This window comes from Lepisosteus platostomus, chromosome 13 (assembly GCF_059453375.1).
Source record: "Lepisosteus platostomus isolate fLepPlt1 chromosome 13, fLepPlt1.hap1, whole genome shotgun sequence".
Lineage (NCBI taxonomy): Eukaryota > Metazoa > Chordata > Actinopteri > Semionotiformes > Lepisosteidae > Lepisosteus > Lepisosteus platostomus.
The window spans coordinates 35,976,756-35,995,232 of NC_142623.1; the positions used below are offsets into that span (position 1 = coordinate 35,976,756).

Sequence of the window (18,477 nt, forward strand, 5' to 3'; positions counted from 1 at the left end):
AGATTTAATTAGCTAATGTCTACCGCACGTTCAGCTAGACTCTCTTTCTAGCACAGATTATTGTCTATCAGAAATTAAATATTTTAACAAATTGCAAACAAAATTATCAACATCATCATCATTATCACCCATTTGAATGTAGTTAAAGAATAACTTTGCCTTATTTCAATTTTTGTATGTCATGATTTCAAGTACAGAACACCAGTGGTATTACGACTGTGACTCATTCAGCACCATATCGCTGGACAGCGACTTTCTGTGACAGAAAACAAGTGACAACTTTTAGTCTTGGGATCTGATTCTCAGAACTGTTGTATTGAGAATATCCACTATTGAGGAGCAGGTTGACTGCTACATATAGAAAAACTCGGTCTGTTTTATACAATATAACAAGAGACAAACATTACAACTTAAATAATTATATAAATTATTATTATTATGGTTGGTTTTGAATGTTTGCAGTAGGTTTCTACTTATTTGTTCTTAAAATTACATAAGTGGACAACCAAGTATTAGGCGTTGGTGCATTTAAAACAATAGGATGCTCTACTTTCTTGGGACTGTAAGTGTCACTGTTGGTTGATGAAGTAAGGTTTTGCAAGCTTGGACCTCCTATATTAAAGTGCAAGAAAATCAGAGTGCGCAGTTCACATTCCCAAAATGCCTGGATTGCAGGCACTTAACATGGATGTCAAAATCTGACTGTCTTTGCACAAGTTTTTTTTCTTGAATTTTGAAAGCAAAGTACTGAAACTTTATTATATACAGCAGTATAAGGACATAATGGAAAATGAATAATTTGACCGGTATGGAATTATCAAAAATAATTTGCATTGAGAAATTGAATGGCAAGAAATTTAATTTCTTCTTTTCCATGCTACCAGTGTAGTTTTGGACAGATCTGGTACTTTATTCCAGAAGAACTGAAGAAAGTTTTGTTTCTAAGGAATCTTGCAGGAGACCTGGGTTTAGATCTGCATAGTATGAGAGAGGGCCATACTCATATCGTCATTACAGATAACATTCAGCACACTGAGTTACAGATAGACAAAGAGCTTTTGGTTGTTAAAGAAAGAATAAAGTGATAGAAAATGTGCAGCCAAATATCCCTGTGTAGCTTTAGTTTCAATATTATTCTTGAAAAGCCAATGGAATTATGAGATATTTTTGATGAGATTTTAATATGATGTGCTTGCAATCAGACCACTGAATGGGTGGTTATCAGTGTGAGGTCAGCCAATTGGATGGGCCATGTGGTACTTGATTTCTATATCTACTTGAGAAACCTCTAGACAGGGAAATGGAGCCAGAACTTTCTTACCAACAGCTGTTGATAGTGGGTGTCCACAGAGGTTTGGCACAGTTGCAATACATGTTGTTGTCCTGCATGAGAATGTCAATGCTCCTCTCTTTAATCAGCCCATGTACAAAACATTTCTTTATGAAAATAAATGCAAATTAAACAATAAATGCAAGAGATGCAAACACTGGATTGAATGAATTGTTAATATATTTTCTTTCACACCTTAAAAGTGAAGTAAGGGCTTTTCACCTTGATGAAATTACTGTTGAGATTTCAGTACTGAATCAAATAGATTTGAAAAGATCAGACATAATGACATACAGTGGAAGCAACAGTAATGAATGAAATGTCTTTTAAAAGTGTTGCGCATTCCATGCCCTCACATTCCCATGCACACTGAGTCAAACGAATGCTCATGCCGCAACTAATTTTCCTATCACCTTTCACTCCCAGCACTATCTTAGTTCTCCTCTTTCTCATGTCCTCGCTCATTATTGCAGATTCTGTCCTGGAGCTCTTTTAGTGTGTGTTCTGTTCTCCTCTTTTCTCTCCCTGCAATTACTCGCTGCCTGACTTTGTGCTTGTTCCCTGGCCTTGTGGTTCAGATTGGTTACTCTCGGTATTAACTGCTTTTGCCCGCTGCAGACTTGTCGCTTACTTTTTTTGGTTGGTTTTGGGATTCTCGGCTTTGTATTTAGGTCCTTTTGCCATAAAATTGTCTTTTGCGGCTCCTCCTAAGGTTTTCTCTTTGAGCCCCTGCACAGGGTCTATATTTCTTTTCTACTTAAGCTGACAAAAAGTCAGCTGTCCGAGGACACCTTAACCCCTTAACGTGAACTACAATAGCTATAATTAATGTAAAAGACCTAGAGTCAGGGGACAATGGTCTGGTGAGCTGTTCAGTTAACCCAAATCTATCTTTTAGATCAAAAATTTTCCTTACGTCATTATTAGATGCTTGTAACTCCTAAGTTTTAGATAGACAAGCTGTATAAGAATACAATATTATGTTAATTACTGCAGACGCAGACTCACTGGCCATCTCCAGCAGCAAAAACTTAAATGATATATTATCACATACAAATGACAATGCCCTATTTTTGAATTTAGTAGGTAAAAATACTTTTGTTAAAGAGAACTATTCTCCAGGATTGTCCTTATTTTCAATGATAGCCACAGATTTAGGTTCCAACCAGACTGCTGACATAGTTTATTGTGGATAATATGATGAATGAGACATCCACTTCTTCCATCCTCTCTATTAGCTCAGACAGTGGTGTTATTTAAGGAACACAGACTTACTTATTACAACCAATTACTGACCACTAAGGCTACTATAAAGACATATGTACAAGACCAGAAAGACCATATCCAGATACTCAACCCAATTTGTTTTATAAATCCATTGGGAATCTCTCTGTTATCTCAAAGCCATATTCCTCTTCCCCTTTACATAAACATACAAAAATAACCTGCACAATTACGAGGTGTGTTTAACTAGCAATTCTGGAAAAGGTGGAAGATGTCATGTCTACTTGGGATGTTTTACTGCTGTTTGATTAAGGGTATTGTATAAGACTTTACTGCACTGGAGACAAAAGATGTTGAATTAATTATCTTAAACTTTTTTTAACACTTGAGCAGGGAAAATGTTTATAGTTTACTACAAAATTTTCATGACTGTTAATACCATGTAAATGTGATTTAAGATCTATTGTTCAGCCTTGCTTTAACAATGCTATAAGGTTTGCAGATACTTAATGAAGTGTGGTGACTTTGTGGTAATCTTTCTGTACTGACAATTGAATTTCATTGTTTTAGAAAAGACACAAATTACATAAGAAAACTGTTTCTGTTGACAATACAAGTTAATCGGAATTGAAATCACAATCTTTAAACCATTTTCGGCATGTTCATGTTTCAGTTGTTCTTTATTTGTACTCTAAGTGCCGCTGTTGATCAATGGAGCAATATTATCTAAGCAGAAAGCCAGCAGGACCTCCCATATTATTGCGCTGTACTGGAGAGACAGATACAGAAAGACGCGCAGACTCGCTTTACAGCTCTGGGCCGAAACATATTCAGTCCATTAAAATCTCCTACATTTTCATGCATTTCTTCTATTATTGTATCCTATCTGTATAATGAGCAAAATCCTTGAAGACTGAATTGAAATCGATCTGGGTGAAGAGTTTGAAAACGATGGGATTTACTCGATCAGCACTGGCGAAAAGAAAAGATTGCAGGACCTTAAAATGGCAAGTACTGCTGTTGATTGTGTGTTTGTGCAAATCCGTGGTAGTTACTGGACAGATTCGGTACTCGATTCCAGAAGAATTGAAGAAAGGCTCGTTAGTAGGGAATATCGCACAAGACCTGGGAATAGATCTGAACAGACTGAGAGCCGGCCGGGCTCGCATTGTAACTGAAGACAGCACCCAATATACCGAGCTAAAGACAGACAAAGGGCTTTTGGTTGTTAAAGAAAGGATAGACCGAGAGCAACTCTGCGGTGAAATATCTCCATGCAGCTTTAGTTTTGAGGTGATTCTGGAGAACCCAATGGAGCTGCATCGTGTAACAGTCGAAATATTGGATATTAATGATAATTTCCCGACATTTCAAACGAATGAAATTAAATTAGAAATCAGCGAGTCAGCTCTTCCAGGAGCGCGCTTCGTATTGGGGAGCGCGGAGGACCCTGATGTAGGAATTAACACTCTTCAGAATTATATTTTAACTCCTCTTGATAATTTCGTTTTGAAGCAACATGCGCGTCCGGATGGTGTCAAGTATGCGGAAATGGTGCTTCAGAAGCCTTTGGACAGGGAAAAGCAGGATAGGCTCTCTTTAACATTAACTGCTGTGGATGGTGGAAATCCTCAAAGGTCTGGTACTGTTAATATAGATGTCATTGTTCTAGATGCAAACGACAATGCCCCCGTCTTTAATCAGTCAGTGTACAAAGCTACTGTCTTAGAAAATGCCTTGAAAAATACTTTAGTCACAACGGTTAACGCAAGTGACGCAGACACCGGTTCGTACGGACATGTAACTTATTCGTTTTCCAACCTGAAAGGTAATGTGAAAGAAACCTTTAATTTAGACGAAAACACTGGTGCGATTTACTTAGTTGGTCAGATAGATTTTGAGAAAGCAAAAAAATACGAAATAAATATAGAAGCAAAAGACCACGGCGGTCTTGCGGATTCCAGTAAAGTTGTAGTGGAGGTAATTGATGTCAATGATAATGCTCCAGTTATAACTGTCATGTCCTTCTCTAGTCCGGTGTCCGAGGACTCAGCACCTGGAACTACAGTGGCTATAATCAACGTAAAAGATTTAGATTCTGGCGATAACGGCCAGGTCAGTTGTTCCATTAATCGCAATCTTCCTTTTAAAATAACATCATCGTTAACTAACTATTACACCTTGGTAACTGATGCAGTTTTAGACCGGGAAACGACTTCCGAATATAATATAACAGTAATTGCCGCAGATTCAGGATCTCCATCTCTTACGACCAGTAAAATCTTAACTCTGAAAGTCTCAGATGTGAATGACAATGCTCCTGTATTTGAACAGTCTGCATATACTGCTTATGTTGCTGAAAACAACTCTCCGGGTTTGTCTGTATTTTCTGTTAAAGCTAAAGATTCTGATTGGAATCAGAATGCCCGAATATCCTACCTTTTAGAAGACACGCTAATTAGTGGAACACTGGTATCCTCCTATATTTCTGTGAACTCTGACAGCGGAGTTGTCTATACTGTGCGCTCCTTTGACTATGAACAAATTAGGGAGTTACAAATTTGTATAAAAGCACAAGATGGAGGCTCTCCGCCTTTAAGCTCCAAAGTTACGGTAAATATTTTTGTCCAAGACCAGAACGATAATGTTCCTCAGATTCTCTATCCAGTCCACACTGATGGCTCTCTTGTGGCTGAAATGGTGCCTCGTTCAGCAGATGTTGGCTATCTTGTCACTAAAGTTGTTGCTGTTGATGCTGACTCTGGGCAGAACGCCTGGCTCTCCTACAAACTGCAGAAAGCGACAGACAGGGCGCTGTTTGAAGTGGGATTACAGAACGGAGAAATAAGAACTTTACGTCAGGTTACTGATAAAGACGCTGTGAAACAGAGGCTTGTTGTTGTAGTGGAGGACAACGGGCAGCCCTCTCGTTCAGCGACAGTGAATGTGAACGTGGCGGTGGCGGACAGCTTCCCTGAAGTGCTCTCGGAATTCACTAACTTCTCACAGGACAAGGATTACAATGACAGCCTGACTTTTTATTTAGTCTTGTCCTTGGCAGTAGTTTCCTTTCTTTTCGTCGTTTCTATCATCGTTCTGTTGTCAGTGAAGATCTATCGATGGAGGCAATCTCGTTTGTTCTACGAATCCAATGGGAATCTCCCTGTTATTCCAAGCGCATATTATCCTCCTCGTTACGCTGACGTTGGAGGTACAGGAACTCTGCAGCACGTGTACAATTACGAGGTGTGTTTGACAACAGACTCTGGGAAAAGTGAATACAGATTCATCCGACCAAGCAGTCAAAATCTTAACGCTGATGCGAGCGGGTCAGCGACTCTGCCTCATGTGCATAAGGAGAAGAATCTCATAGATGACACAGATTCAGTAGAGGTGGGTGTTGTCTGAAAGATTATTCAACAAAGCTAGCAACTTTTTAGCAATAACCTTAGTTGATAGCGTATTGTATTTTTGATGTTTCAATTGTTATTGCTGTGTCCAGAAGGCAGAACAGCTTGGTGATTAGCGCTGCCTCTTTATTTCCTTAATTAAGTACTTTTAGTGCCTGTTTTACCTGTGTCGTTGTGAATTATCTTTTGGGCACCGGTTTTCTTACCACATTTCAATATTGTGTCAGTTTGGTGTCTCAGAATGGTCCCAGACTGTTTGTGTCTGTGTGTTCTGCTATGTTTTGACTATTGTTCCTACACGAATCTCATGCCTCCATTATAGAATCGGGAAACCAGGAAAGCAATTACAGGGCAGTAGTGGTTTTCTCTTAAGGACTTGATGTGACTATTCATTTACGTTTGAAATAATATTTTTCGACTTAGACTTTTATAACAGCGTACTATTTCAAAACGATTTGAATTTAAATATGCGTTTGATTGGTTTTCAGATCAAGATATTTTTAAATTACTTCTGTGATTACTTTTTCTAATAAACATACAGTACCCGGTATCTAAAATGCTGTATTTTTATTGGCTATGACATAACAATTTGAAAGTTATTTAGCGTTTGGCGTCTAACTTCATCGACTTAAATTCATTTTTATGCCCTTTAATTTTATTTTATTTTCTCCATTTTTGATTAGGTATTGCACTGAAGAAAGAAATCAAAGTAACGTTTTTGTGGTTTAGTTGAAGAGTTCGCATTACGTTTATAATGTATTGTACTGTATCTGATTTTTATTTAAATATTTACTGCAATTGTGTTATCAGAAATGTTCTTACGTATCACTCAGAATTGATACGTAGGATTCTAATCATGTCTAAAGCATCAATAAAATGATAAGGTACTGCAGTTTCTGTTTATATCTCTAAGTGCCGCTGTATATCGTGTTGGAGATATTATAGTAGAAATCCGTCAGTCCTTCGCATATACTGTATTCCATAACACAAGCGATGCAGACACCGTATCAAATGGATTGTTAATACATTCGTTTTCAAACCTTTTAGGTGATGTAAGGATTGTTTCATGTAAATGAAATCACTAGTAAGTAAGCAATTGTAAATCAATAAGATTTTGAAGAGATATTATGAGATAGACGAAAAAAGTAAAGTTCTGAAGGGCCTCAACAATATAATTAAAGTCATCGTTAATGTTTTGGATGTAAATCACTACGAACCTCTAATGACTGTAACGATTTTTAAGCATCCTGTGCTCGATGATTCCTCAACCGGAACAACAATAGCTGCAGTATAAATACTGTAAAAGATCTACAGTAGACTAGGAGGAGAGACTCTGGTGAGTCATTCTTCCTTTTAAAGTAAAATCGCTCTTAATCGTGCTGTCACATGCTGGTACCTGCCACAGTTCTAGATAGAGAGAACTCTCGGTCTAAACAGAGATAGAACATTACAATAATTGCTGCAGGGGGCAGGCTCACCACCTCTCAAAAAATGAGTGTGAACCACAAGGTTATACAGTAGCTGGAGACGGTGGCTCTCCACCACTGAGCACTATAGCTACTATAAAAATATATGTCCACTACCGGGAATGGTGTCCCCATCAGCAGATGTTGGCTATTTTGACAAATGTAGTGAGTCAGAATCTGTTGATGCTGACTCATATATATAGAGAGATCAAATCTGGTAGTGGAGTTTTCCACTTTCGACTGTGAGCAGATTAAGTCCTTTCAAGTTCATGTTAAAGCTCGGGACGGAGGGTCCTCACCTCTAAGCAGCAACGTGACAGTTAATCTTTGTCCAAGACCAGAACGACAACGATTCTTAGATTATCTACCCAGTGAACAGTGGTGGCTCTCTGGTGGCTGAAATGGTGCCTCGTTCAGCAGATATTGGCTATCTTGTCACTAAAGTAGTATCTGTTGATGATGACTCTGGACAGAATGCCTGGCTCTCATATAAACTGCTGAAAGCCACAGACAGGGCGCTGTTTGAAGTGGGATTACAGAACGGAGAAATAAGAACTTTGCGTCAGGTTACTGATGAAGATGCTGTGAAACAGAGGCTTGTTGTTGTTGTAGTAGAGGACAATGGGCAGCCCTCTCGGTCAGCTACAGTGAACGTGGCGGTGGTGGACAGCTTCCCTGAAGTGCTCTCGGAATTTACAGACTACTCACAGGACAAGGATTACAATGAACACCTGACCTTTTTATTTAGTCTTGTCTTTGGCTGTATTTAGCTTTTTTATTTCTATCATCGTAGTGTCAGAGAACTTCTACAGATGGATATATTCTCGGTTTTTTTCCCCATGCATCCCTGTTATTCCGAACGCGTGTCATCCCCCCAGTTACGCAGACATTTCAACAGCTGGAACATTTTAGCACTTGTACAATTATGAAGTGTGTTTAACTACTGATGCTGGAAAGAGCGAATTACAGTATGTCAGACAAAGTAATCAAAGTTCACAATTAATTTTATCGGTTACTCTGAAATACAGCTGCACGAACAGGAAGCTTACATAATAGATGGCTTTTAAAGCTTCCTTGGAGGGAGATACATTTTTTAAACATGTTTTATGATTCACATGGAAACCTGGGCTTGTTTTAGAGACAAGTGCCATGTCTACTCGTGAGGTTTTCGTGTAGATTAAAGACATCTACATTTCATAGAAAACCCATCTTATTTTCATAGTGCGGGTTTATCGAAACTTTCATTACATTAAAATTGAGAAATCAGTGGATTTCAAATCACAATACATTCGGCTTCCTTGTTTCAGCTGTTCTTTATTTGTACTCTAAGTGCCGCTGTTGATCAATGGAGCAATATTATCTAAGCAGAAAGCCAACAGGACCTCCCATATTATTGCGCTGTACTGGAGAGACAGATACAGAAAGACGCGCAGACTCGCTTTACAGCTCTGGGATGAAACAGATTCCGTCTACAACAATCTCCTATATTTTAATGCATTTATTCTATTTTCGAATCCTATCTGAGTGATAGGTAAAACCAATGAAGACTGAATTGAAATCGATTGGGGTGAACAGTTTGGAAACGATGGGATTTACTCGATCTGTACTGGCGGAAAGAAAAAATTGCAGGACCTTAAAATGGCAAGTACTGCTGTTGATTGTGTGTTTGTGCAAATCCGTGGTAGTTACTGGACAGATTCGGTACTCGATTCCAGAAGAATTGAAGAAAGGCTCGTTAGTAGGGAATATCGCACAAGACCTGGGAATAGTTCTGAACAGACTGAGAGCCGGCCGGGCTCGCATTGTGACTGAAGACAGCACCCAATATACCGAGCTAAAGACAGACAAAGGGCTTTTGGTTGTTAAAGAAAGGATAGACCGAGAGCAACTGTGCGGTGTAATATCTCCTTGCAGCTTTAGTTTTGAGGTGATTCTGGAGAACCCAATGGAGCTGCATCGTGTAACAGTTGAAATTTTGGATATTAATGATAATGCTCCAACGTTTCAAATGAAGGAAATTAAATTAGAAATTAGCGAATCAGCTCTTCCAGGAGCGCGTTTCTTATTGGGGAGCGCGGAGGACACTGATGTGGGAGTTAACACTCTTCAGAATTATATTTTAACTCCTCCTGACAATTTCGTTTTGAAACAACATGCGCGTCCGAATGGTGGAAAATATGCAGAAATGGTGCTTCAGAAGTCTTTGGACAGGGAAAAGCAGCCCAGACTCTCTTTAACATTAACTGCTGTGGATGGTGGAAATCCTCAGAGGTCTGGTACTGTTAATATAGATGTCATTGTTCTAGATGCAAACGATAATGCCCCCGTCTTTAATCAGTCAGTGTACAAAGCGATAGTCTTTGAAAATGCCTTAAAAAATACTTTAGTCACGACGGTTAACGCAAGTGACGCAGATACCGGTTTAAACGGACATGTAACTTACTCTATTTCAGACCTGAAAGATAATGTAAGAGAAGCATTTAATTTAGACGAAAACACTGGTGTGATTTACTTAGTTGGTCAGATAGATTTTGAAAAAGTAAAGATATATGAAATAAATGTAGAAGCAAAAGACAACGGGGGTCTTGCGGATTCCTGTAAAGTTGTAGTGGAGGTAATTGATGTCAATGATAATGCTCCAGTTATAACTGTCATGTCCTTCTCTAGTCCGGTGTCCGAGGACTCAGCCCCTGGAACTACAGTGGCTATAATCAACGTAAAAGATTTAGATTCGGGCGATAACGGCCGGGTCACGTGTTCCATTAATCAAAATCTTCCTTTTAAAATAAAATCATCGTTAACTAACTATTACACCTTGGTAACCGATGCAGTTTTAGACCGGGAAACGACTTCCGAATATAATATAACAGTAATTGCCAAAGACTCAGGATCTCCACCTCTTACGACCAGTAAAATCTTAACTCTGAAAGTCTCAGATGTGAACGACAATGCTCCTGTATTTGAACAGTCTGCATATACTGCTTATGTAGTTGAAAACAACTCTCCAGGTTTGTCTGTATTTTCTGTTAAAGCTAAAGACTCTGATTGGAATCAGAATGCTCGAATCTCCTACCTTTTAGAAGACACGCTAATCAGTGGAACACCGGTATCGTCTTTAATTTCTGTGAACTCTGACAGCGGAGTTGTCTATACTGTGCGCTCCTTTGATTATGAACAAATAAAGGAGTTACAAATCCACATTAAAGCACAAGATGGAGGCTCTCCGCCTTTAAGCTCCAAAGTTACGGTAAATATTTTTGTCCAAGACCAGAACGACAACTCTCCACAGGTCCTCTACCCAGTGCACACTGATGGCTCTCTGGTGGCTGAAATGGTGCCTCGTTCAGCAGATGTTGGCTATCTTGTCACTAAAGTTGTAGCTGTTGATGCTGATTCTGGACAGAACGCCTGGCTCTCATATAAACTGCTGAAAGCGACAGACAGGGCGCTGTTTGAAGTGGGATTACAGAACGGAGAAATAAGAACTTTACGTCAGGTCACTGATAAAGACGCTGTGAAACAGAGGCTTGTTGTTGTAGTGGAGGACAACGGGCAGCCCTCTCGTTCAGCGACAGTGAATGTGAACGTGGCGGTGGCGGACAGCTTCCCTGAAGTGCTCTCGGAATTCAATGACTTCTCTCAGGACAAGGATTACAACGACAACCTGACTTTTTATTTAGTCTTGTCCTTGGCAGTAGTTTCCTTTCTTTTCGTCGTTTCTATCATCGTTCTGTTGTCAGTGAAGATCTATCGATGGAGGCAATCTCGTTTGTTCTACGAATCCAATGGGAATCTCCCTGTTATTCCAAGCGCATATTATCCTCCTCGTTACGCTGACGTTGGAGGTACAGGAACTCTGCAGCACGTGTACAATTACGAGGTGTGTTTGACAACAGACTCTGGGAAAAGTGAATACAGATTCATCCGACCAAGCAGTCAAAATCTTAACGCGATTGCCAGCGGGTCAGCGACTCTGCCTCATGTGCAGAAGGAGAAGAATCTCATAGATGACACAGATTCAGTAGAGGTGGGTGTTGTCTGAAAGATTATTCAGCACAGCTAGCAACTTTTTAGCAATAACCTTAGTTGATAGCGTATTGTTTTTTTTATCTTTCAATTGTTATTGCTGTGTCCAGAAGGCAGAACAGCTTGGTGGTTAGCGCTGCCTCTTTATTTCCTTAATTAGGTACTTTTAGTGCCTGTTTTACCTGTGTCGTTGTGAATTATCTTTTGGGCACCGGTTTTCTTACCACATTTCAATATTGTGTCAGTTTGGTGTCTCAGAATGGTCCTAGACTGTTTGTATCTGTGTGTTCTGCTATGTTTTGACTATTGTTCCTACACGAATCTCATGCCTCCATTATAGAATCGGGAAACCAGGAAAGCCATTACAGGGCAGTAGTGGCCTTCTCTTAAGGACTTGTTGTGACTATTCATTTACGTTTGAAATAATATTTATCGACTTAGACTTTTATAACAGCGTACTATTCCAAAACGATTTGAATTTAAATATGCGTTTGATTGGTTTTCAGATCAAGATATTTTTAAATTACTTCTGTGATTACTTTTTCTAATAAACATACAGTACCCGGTATCTAAAATGCTGTATTTTTATTGGCTATGACATAATAATTTGAAAGTTATTTAGCGTTTGGCGTCTAACTTCATCGACTTAAATTCATTTTTATGCCCTTTAATTTTATTTAATTTTCTCCATTTTTGATTAGGTATTGCACTGAAGAAAGAAATCAAAGTAACGTTTTTGTGGTTTAGTTGCAGAGTTCGCATTACGTTTATAGTGTATTGTACTGTATCTGATTTTTATTTAAATATTTACTGCAATTGTGTTATCAGAAATGTTCTTACGTATCATTTAGAATTCATACGTAGGATTCTAATCATGTCTAAAGCATCAATAAAATGATAAGGTACTGCAGTTTCTGTTTATATCTCTAAGTGCCGCTGTATATCATGTTGGAGATATTATAGTAGAAATCCGTCAGTCCCTCGCATATACTGTATTCCATAACACAAGCGATGCAGACACCGGATCAAATGGATTGTAAATACATTCGTTTTCAAACCTTTTAGGTGATTTAACGATTGTTTCACGTAAATGAAATAACTGGTAAGATAGCAATTGTAAATCAATAAGAGTTTGAAGAGATATTATGAGATCGACGAAGAAAGCAAAGTTCTGAAAAGCCTCAACAACATAATTCAAGTTATCATTAATGTTTTGGATGTAAATCACGATGAACCTCTAATGATTGTAATGATTTTTAAGCACCCGGTGCCTGATGATTCCTCAACCGGAACAACAATAGCTGCAGTAAAAATACTGTAAACGATCTACAGTAGACTCGGAGGAAAGACTCTGGTGAGTCATTCTTCCTTTTAAAGTAAAATCGCTCTTAATCATGCTGTCACATGCTGGTACCTGCCACAGTTCTAGATAGGGAGAACACTCAGTCTAAACAGAGATAGAACATTACAATAATTGCTGCAGGGGGCAGGCTCACCGCCTCTCAAAAACTGAGTGTGAACCACAAGGTTATAGCTGGAGATGGTGGCTCTCCACCACTGAGCACTATAGCTACTATAAAAATATATGTCGACTACTGGGAATGGTGTCCCCGTCAGCAGATGTTGGCTATTTTGCCAAATGTAGTGAGTCAGTATCTGTTGATGCTGACTCATATATATATAGAGAGAGATCAAATCTGGTTGTGGAGTTTTCCACACAATGCACATTTTCGACTGAGCAGATGAAGTCCTTTCAAGTTCATGTTAAAGCTCAGGACGGAGGGTCCTCACCTCTAAGCAGCAACGTGACAGTTAATATCTTTGTCCAAGACCAGAACGACAATGATTCTTAGATTATCTACCCAGTGAACACTGGTGGCTCTCTGGTGGCTGAAATGGTGCCTCGTTCAGCAGATATTGGCTATCTTGTCACTAAAGTTGTAGCTGTTGATGCTGATTCTGGACAGAACGCCTGGCTCTCATATAAACTACTTAAAGCCACAGACAGGGCTCTGTTTGAAGTGGGATTACAGAACGGAGAAATAAGAACTTCACGTCAGGTCACTGATAAAGATGCTGTGAAACAGAGGCTTGTTGTTGTAGTGGAGGACAACGGGCAGCCCTCTCGTTCAGCGACATTGAATGTGAACGTGGCGGTGGCGGACAGCTTCCCTGAAGTGCTCTTGGAATTTACAGACTACTCACAGGACAAGGATTACAATGAACACCTGACCTTTTTATTTAGTCTTGTCTTTGGCTGTATTTAGCTTTTTTTTAATTCTATCATCGTAGTGTCAGAGAACTTCTACAGATGGATATATTCTAGGTTTTTTTCCCATGCATCCCTGTTATTCCGAACGCGTGTCATCCCCCCAGTTATGCAGACATTTCAACAGCTGGAACATTTTAGCACTTGTACAATTATGAAGTGGGTTTAACTACTGATGCTGGAAAGAGCGAATTACAGTATGTCAGACAAAGTAATCAAAGTTCACAATTAATTTTACCGGTTACTCGAAAATAGAGCTGCACGAACAGGAAGCTTACATAATAGATGGCTTTTAAAGCTTCCTTGGAGGGAGATACATTTTTTAAACATGTTTTATGATTCACATGGAAACCTGGGCTTGTTTTACTGACAAGTGCCATGTCTACTCGTGAGGTTTTCGTGCTGTCAGACTAATGTACGAGACTTTGCTCCACTGCAAACACCCAAGCCTGCTAAATAAAATATAAACATTATTTTTTATGTGAGTATGGAAAGTGTATATAACCAGGGCCTCTGAGAGTTCAGATGAGACCTAGGCCATTTCACGGTGTGATGCCCCCTCATGGTTTGGGAAAAGGGGTAAAACATACCTTAATGTAAAGAATGGCATGGTGGGAAGATTAAGGCAGGTGTTTTGAAACTTTTAAAGAATTGTAGATTCAGCACTGAAAGGGGAATGTTTTTTCACAGCCATGAACTTCAGTCGAGAATCACAGTATATGGATAAAGATCAAAATTCAACTCAAGTCGAGCCACACAGCCAAAGGGTTAAAATGGAGGACAATGCACCCAAGGCTTAGGTGAGGCACCCCTGTGAGCTGAGGCCTGTGCCAAATGGCCCTCCTGCCCCACTCGTAGGGCCTGTTTATAACTTTAATTTTTGCAGTATACTTTACATTTTCATTATTTCCATATGTTAAAATGATTTAACACCTGTAGTTCAGTCTGGCTTTTACAGTCTATCAGGATTACAGATATTTTTTTTAAAGTGTGCAGATTTTCTACTTATCTTTTCTGTACTGACAATTTAGATTGATCATTTTATTAAAGACATCTACATTTCATAGAAAACCCATCTTATTTTCATAGTGCGAGTTTATCGAAACTTTCATTACATTAAAATTGAGAAATCAGTGGATTTCAAATCACAATCTCATTCGGCTTCCTTGTTTCAGCTGTTCTTTATTTGTACTCTAAGTGCCGCTGTTGATCAATGGAGCAATATTATCGAAGCAGAAAGCCAGCAGGACCTCCCATATTATTGCGCTGTACTGGAGAGACAGATACAGAAAGACGCGCAGACTCGCTTTACAGCTCTGGGATGAAACAGATTCCGTCTACAACAATCTCCTATATTTTCATGCATTTATTCTATTTTCGAATCCTATCTGAGTGATAGGTAAAACCAATGAACACTGAATTGAAATCGATTGGGGTGAACAGTTTGGAAACGATGGGATTTACTCGATCTGCACTGGCGGAAAGAAAAGATTACAGGACCTTAAAATGGCAAGTACTGCTGTTGATTGTGTGTTTGTGCAAATCCGTGGTAGTTACTGGACAGATTCGGTACTCGATTCCAGAAGAATTGAAGAAAGGCTCGTTAGTAGGGAATATCGCACAAGACCTGGGAATAGATCTGAACAGACTGAGAGCCGGCCGGGCTCGCATTGTGACTGAAGACAGCACCCAATATACCGAGCTAAAGACAGACAAAGGGCTTTTGGTTGTTAAAGAAAGGATAGACCGAGAGGAACTGTGCGGTGTAATATCTCCTTGCAGCTTTAGTTTTGAGGTGATTCTGGAGAACCCAATGGAGCTGCATCGTGTAACAGTTGAAATTTTGGATATTAATGATAATGCTCCAACGTTTCAAATGAAGGAAATTAAATTAGAAATTAGCGAATCAGCTCTTCCAGGAGCGCGTTTCTTATTGGGGAGCGCGGAGGACACTGATGTGGGAGTTAACAGTCTTCAGAATTATATTTTAACTCCTCCTGACAATTTCGTTTTGAAACAACATGCGCGTCCGAATGGTGGAAAATATGCAGAAATGGTGCTTCAGAAGTCTTTGGACAGGGAAAAGCAGGATAGGCTCTCTTTAACATTAACTGCTGTGGATGGTGGAAATCCTCAAAGGTCTGGCACTGTTAATATAGATGTCATTGTTCTAGATGCAAACGACAATGCCCCCGTCTTTAATCAGTCAGTGTATAAAGCAATAGTCTTTGAAAATGCCTTAAAAAATACTTTAGTCACGACGGTTAACGCAAGTGACGCAGACACCGGTTCGTACGGACATGTAACTTATTCGTTTTCAGACCTGAAAGATAATGTAAGAGAAGCATTTAATTTAAATGAAAACACTGGTGCGATTTACTTAGTTGGTCAGATAGATTTTGAAAAAGTAAAGATATATGAAATAAATGTAGAAGCAAAAGACCACGGGGGTCTTGCGGATTCCAGTAAAGTTGTAGTGGAGGTAATTGATGTCAATGATAATGCTCCAGTTATAACTGTCATGTCCTTCTCTAGTCCGGTGTCCGAGGACTCAGCACCTGGAACTACAGTGGCTATAATCAACGTAAAAGATTTAGATTCTGGCGAAAACGGCCGGGTCAGTTGTTCCATTAATCGCAATCTTCCTTTTAAAATAACATCATCGTTAACTAACTATTACACCTTGGTAACTGATGCAGTTTTAGACCGGGAAACGACTTCCGAATATAATATAACAATAATTGCCACAGACTCAGGATCTCCACCTCTTACGACCAGTAAAATCTTAACTCTGAAAGTCTCAGATGTGAACGACAATGCTCCTGTATTTGAGCAGTCTGCATATACTGCTTATGTAGCTGAAAACAACTCTCCAGGTTTGTCTGTATTTTCTGTTAAAGCTAAAGACTCCGATTGGAATCAGAATGCCCGAATATCCTACCTTTTAGAAGACACGCTAATCAGTGGAACACCGGTATCCTCTTATATTTCTGTAAACTCTGACAGCGGAGTTGTCTATACTGTGCGCTCCTTTGATTATGAACAAATTAAGGAGTTACAAATCTGTGTAAAAGCACAAGATGGAGGCTCTCCGCCTTTAAGCTCCAATGTTACGGTAAATATTTTTGTCCAGGACCGGAACGACAATGCTCCTCAGATTTTGTATCCAGTGCACACTGATGGCTCTCTGGTGGCTGAAATGGTGCCTCGTTCAGCAGATGCTGGCTATCTTGTCACTAAAGTTGTAGCTGTTGATGCTGACTCTGGACAGAACGCCTGGCTCTCATATAAACTGCAGAAAGCGACAGACAGGGCGCTGTTTGAAGTGGGATTACAGAACGGAGAAATAAGAACTTTACGCCAGGTCACTGATAAAGACGCTGTGAAACAGAGGCTTGTTGTTGTAGTGGAGGACAACGGGCAGCCCTCTCGTTCAGCTACAGTGAATGTGAACGTGGCGGTGGCGGACAGCTTCCCTGAAGTGCTCTCGGAATTCACTGACTTCTCACAGGACAAGGATTACAACGACAACCTGACTTTTTATTTAGTCTTGTCCTTGGCTGTAGTTTCCTTTCTTTTCATTGTTTCTATCATCGTTCTGTTATCAGTGAAGATATATCGATGGAGACAATCTCGTTTGTTCTATCAATCCAATGGGAATCTCCCCGTTATTCCGAGCGCTTATTATCCTCCCCGTTACGCTGACGTTGGTGCTACAGGAACTCTGCAGCACGTGTACAATTACGAAGTATGTCTGACAACAGACTCTGGGAAAAGTGAATACAGATACATCCGACCATGTAGCCAAACTCTTCTTAACGCTGATGCCAGCGGGTCAGTGACTCTGCCTCATGTGCAGAAGGAGAAGAATCTCATAGATGACACAGATTCAGTAGAGGTGAGTGTTCACTGAAGCATTAATTGGCGAAACTGGTCTTTTCAGCAATTAGCTTAATTAATAGAGTATTGTTTTTAATGTTTCCGTGGTTGTTGTCATTCCTGAAGACAGGACAGGTTGTTAATTAGCGCTGCCTCTCCATTCGTTTCCTCAGTTTTGCACCTGCCTCCTTCAAGTGTATCGTCGTGAATTTTCTGTGGGGCCCTGGTTTCCTACTACATTCCAAATACCTCTCATTTGGTGTTTCAGATTTCTCCCAGTCTGTATGTCTGTCCTGCTGTGATTACTTTTTCTAATAGGGTTATCCGGTGTCTAAAATGGTGTATTTATATTTGCTATGACATAATTTGAAAAACAAAAATATGATTAGTGTCTAGCTTCATCGACTGAAATTCAGTTGTATACTCGTGAATTTTTGTTTTCTTTATATTTTAAAATTAAGTTTGTATTGTGTAGAAAAATGCAGAGAAGAATACTTGGTTTTGGTCTTAGATCCAGAGTTAGCATTACGTTTATAGTTTATTGAATAGGCCCTTTATATAATAACACAAATATATTAAATATTTCTAAATGTTATTAAGTATCAGTCGGAATAGAATCCGACGTATACAATATTGTCTCATGTATGTGTACAATGACAAGGTTTTGCGGTTTCTGTTTTGATCTCTCAGAGCCGCTGTTGATCAATTTGATTGCAGTAGAAATCCGTTGGTCTTTCCCATATAATCCATAACGCAAGCGACGCAGACACCCTATCGGCTGGATTGTTAATATTTTCTTTTACAAAGCTTTAAGATAATGTCAACGGTGTGTTTTATCTAGAATGATTTTGAAAAGGTCAGATATTATGAGAT

General features: G+C 39.4%; 2 protein-coding genes and 2 pseudogenes across 22 annotated transcripts in view; all 4 read left to right on the forward strand.

Moving 5' to 3' along the window:
• Window positions 1-18,477, forward strand: part of LOC148650534 (protocadherin gamma-C5-like) — a 216,054-nt gene that overhangs the window by 92,037 nt on the left and 105,540 nt on the right. The window contains exon 1 of one of the 21 annotated variants that reach the window (XM_088604421.1): window positions 8,834-11,457. The exons of 19 other annotated variants lie outside the window; for them this stretch is intronic. In XM_088604421.1, coding sequence (XP_088460547.1) covers window positions 8,971-11,457 — 2,487 coding nt within the window. In that variant the 5' untranslated portion in view covers window positions 8,834-8,970. Of the gene's footprint in view, window positions 1-8,833; window positions 11,458-15,007; window positions 17,624-18,477 lie in introns of those variants that run through there. One more of the 21 variants, XM_088604420.1, reaches the window with a different exon arrangement.
• Window positions 3,180-6,415, forward strand: LOC148650538 (protocadherin gamma-A11-like). The gene has a single exon (XM_088604416.1). The coding sequence runs from the start codon at window positions 3,506-3,508 to the stop codon at window positions 5,960-5,962; it is 2,457 nt and encodes an 818-aa protein (XP_088460542.1). The 5' UTR covers window positions 3,180-3,505; the 3' UTR covers window positions 5,963-6,415.
• On the forward strand, window positions 7,553-8,453 carry LOC148650539 (protocadherin gamma-A7-like; annotated as a pseudogene).
• Window positions 12,706-13,723, forward strand: LOC148650540 (protocadherin gamma-A8 pseudogene; annotated as a pseudogene).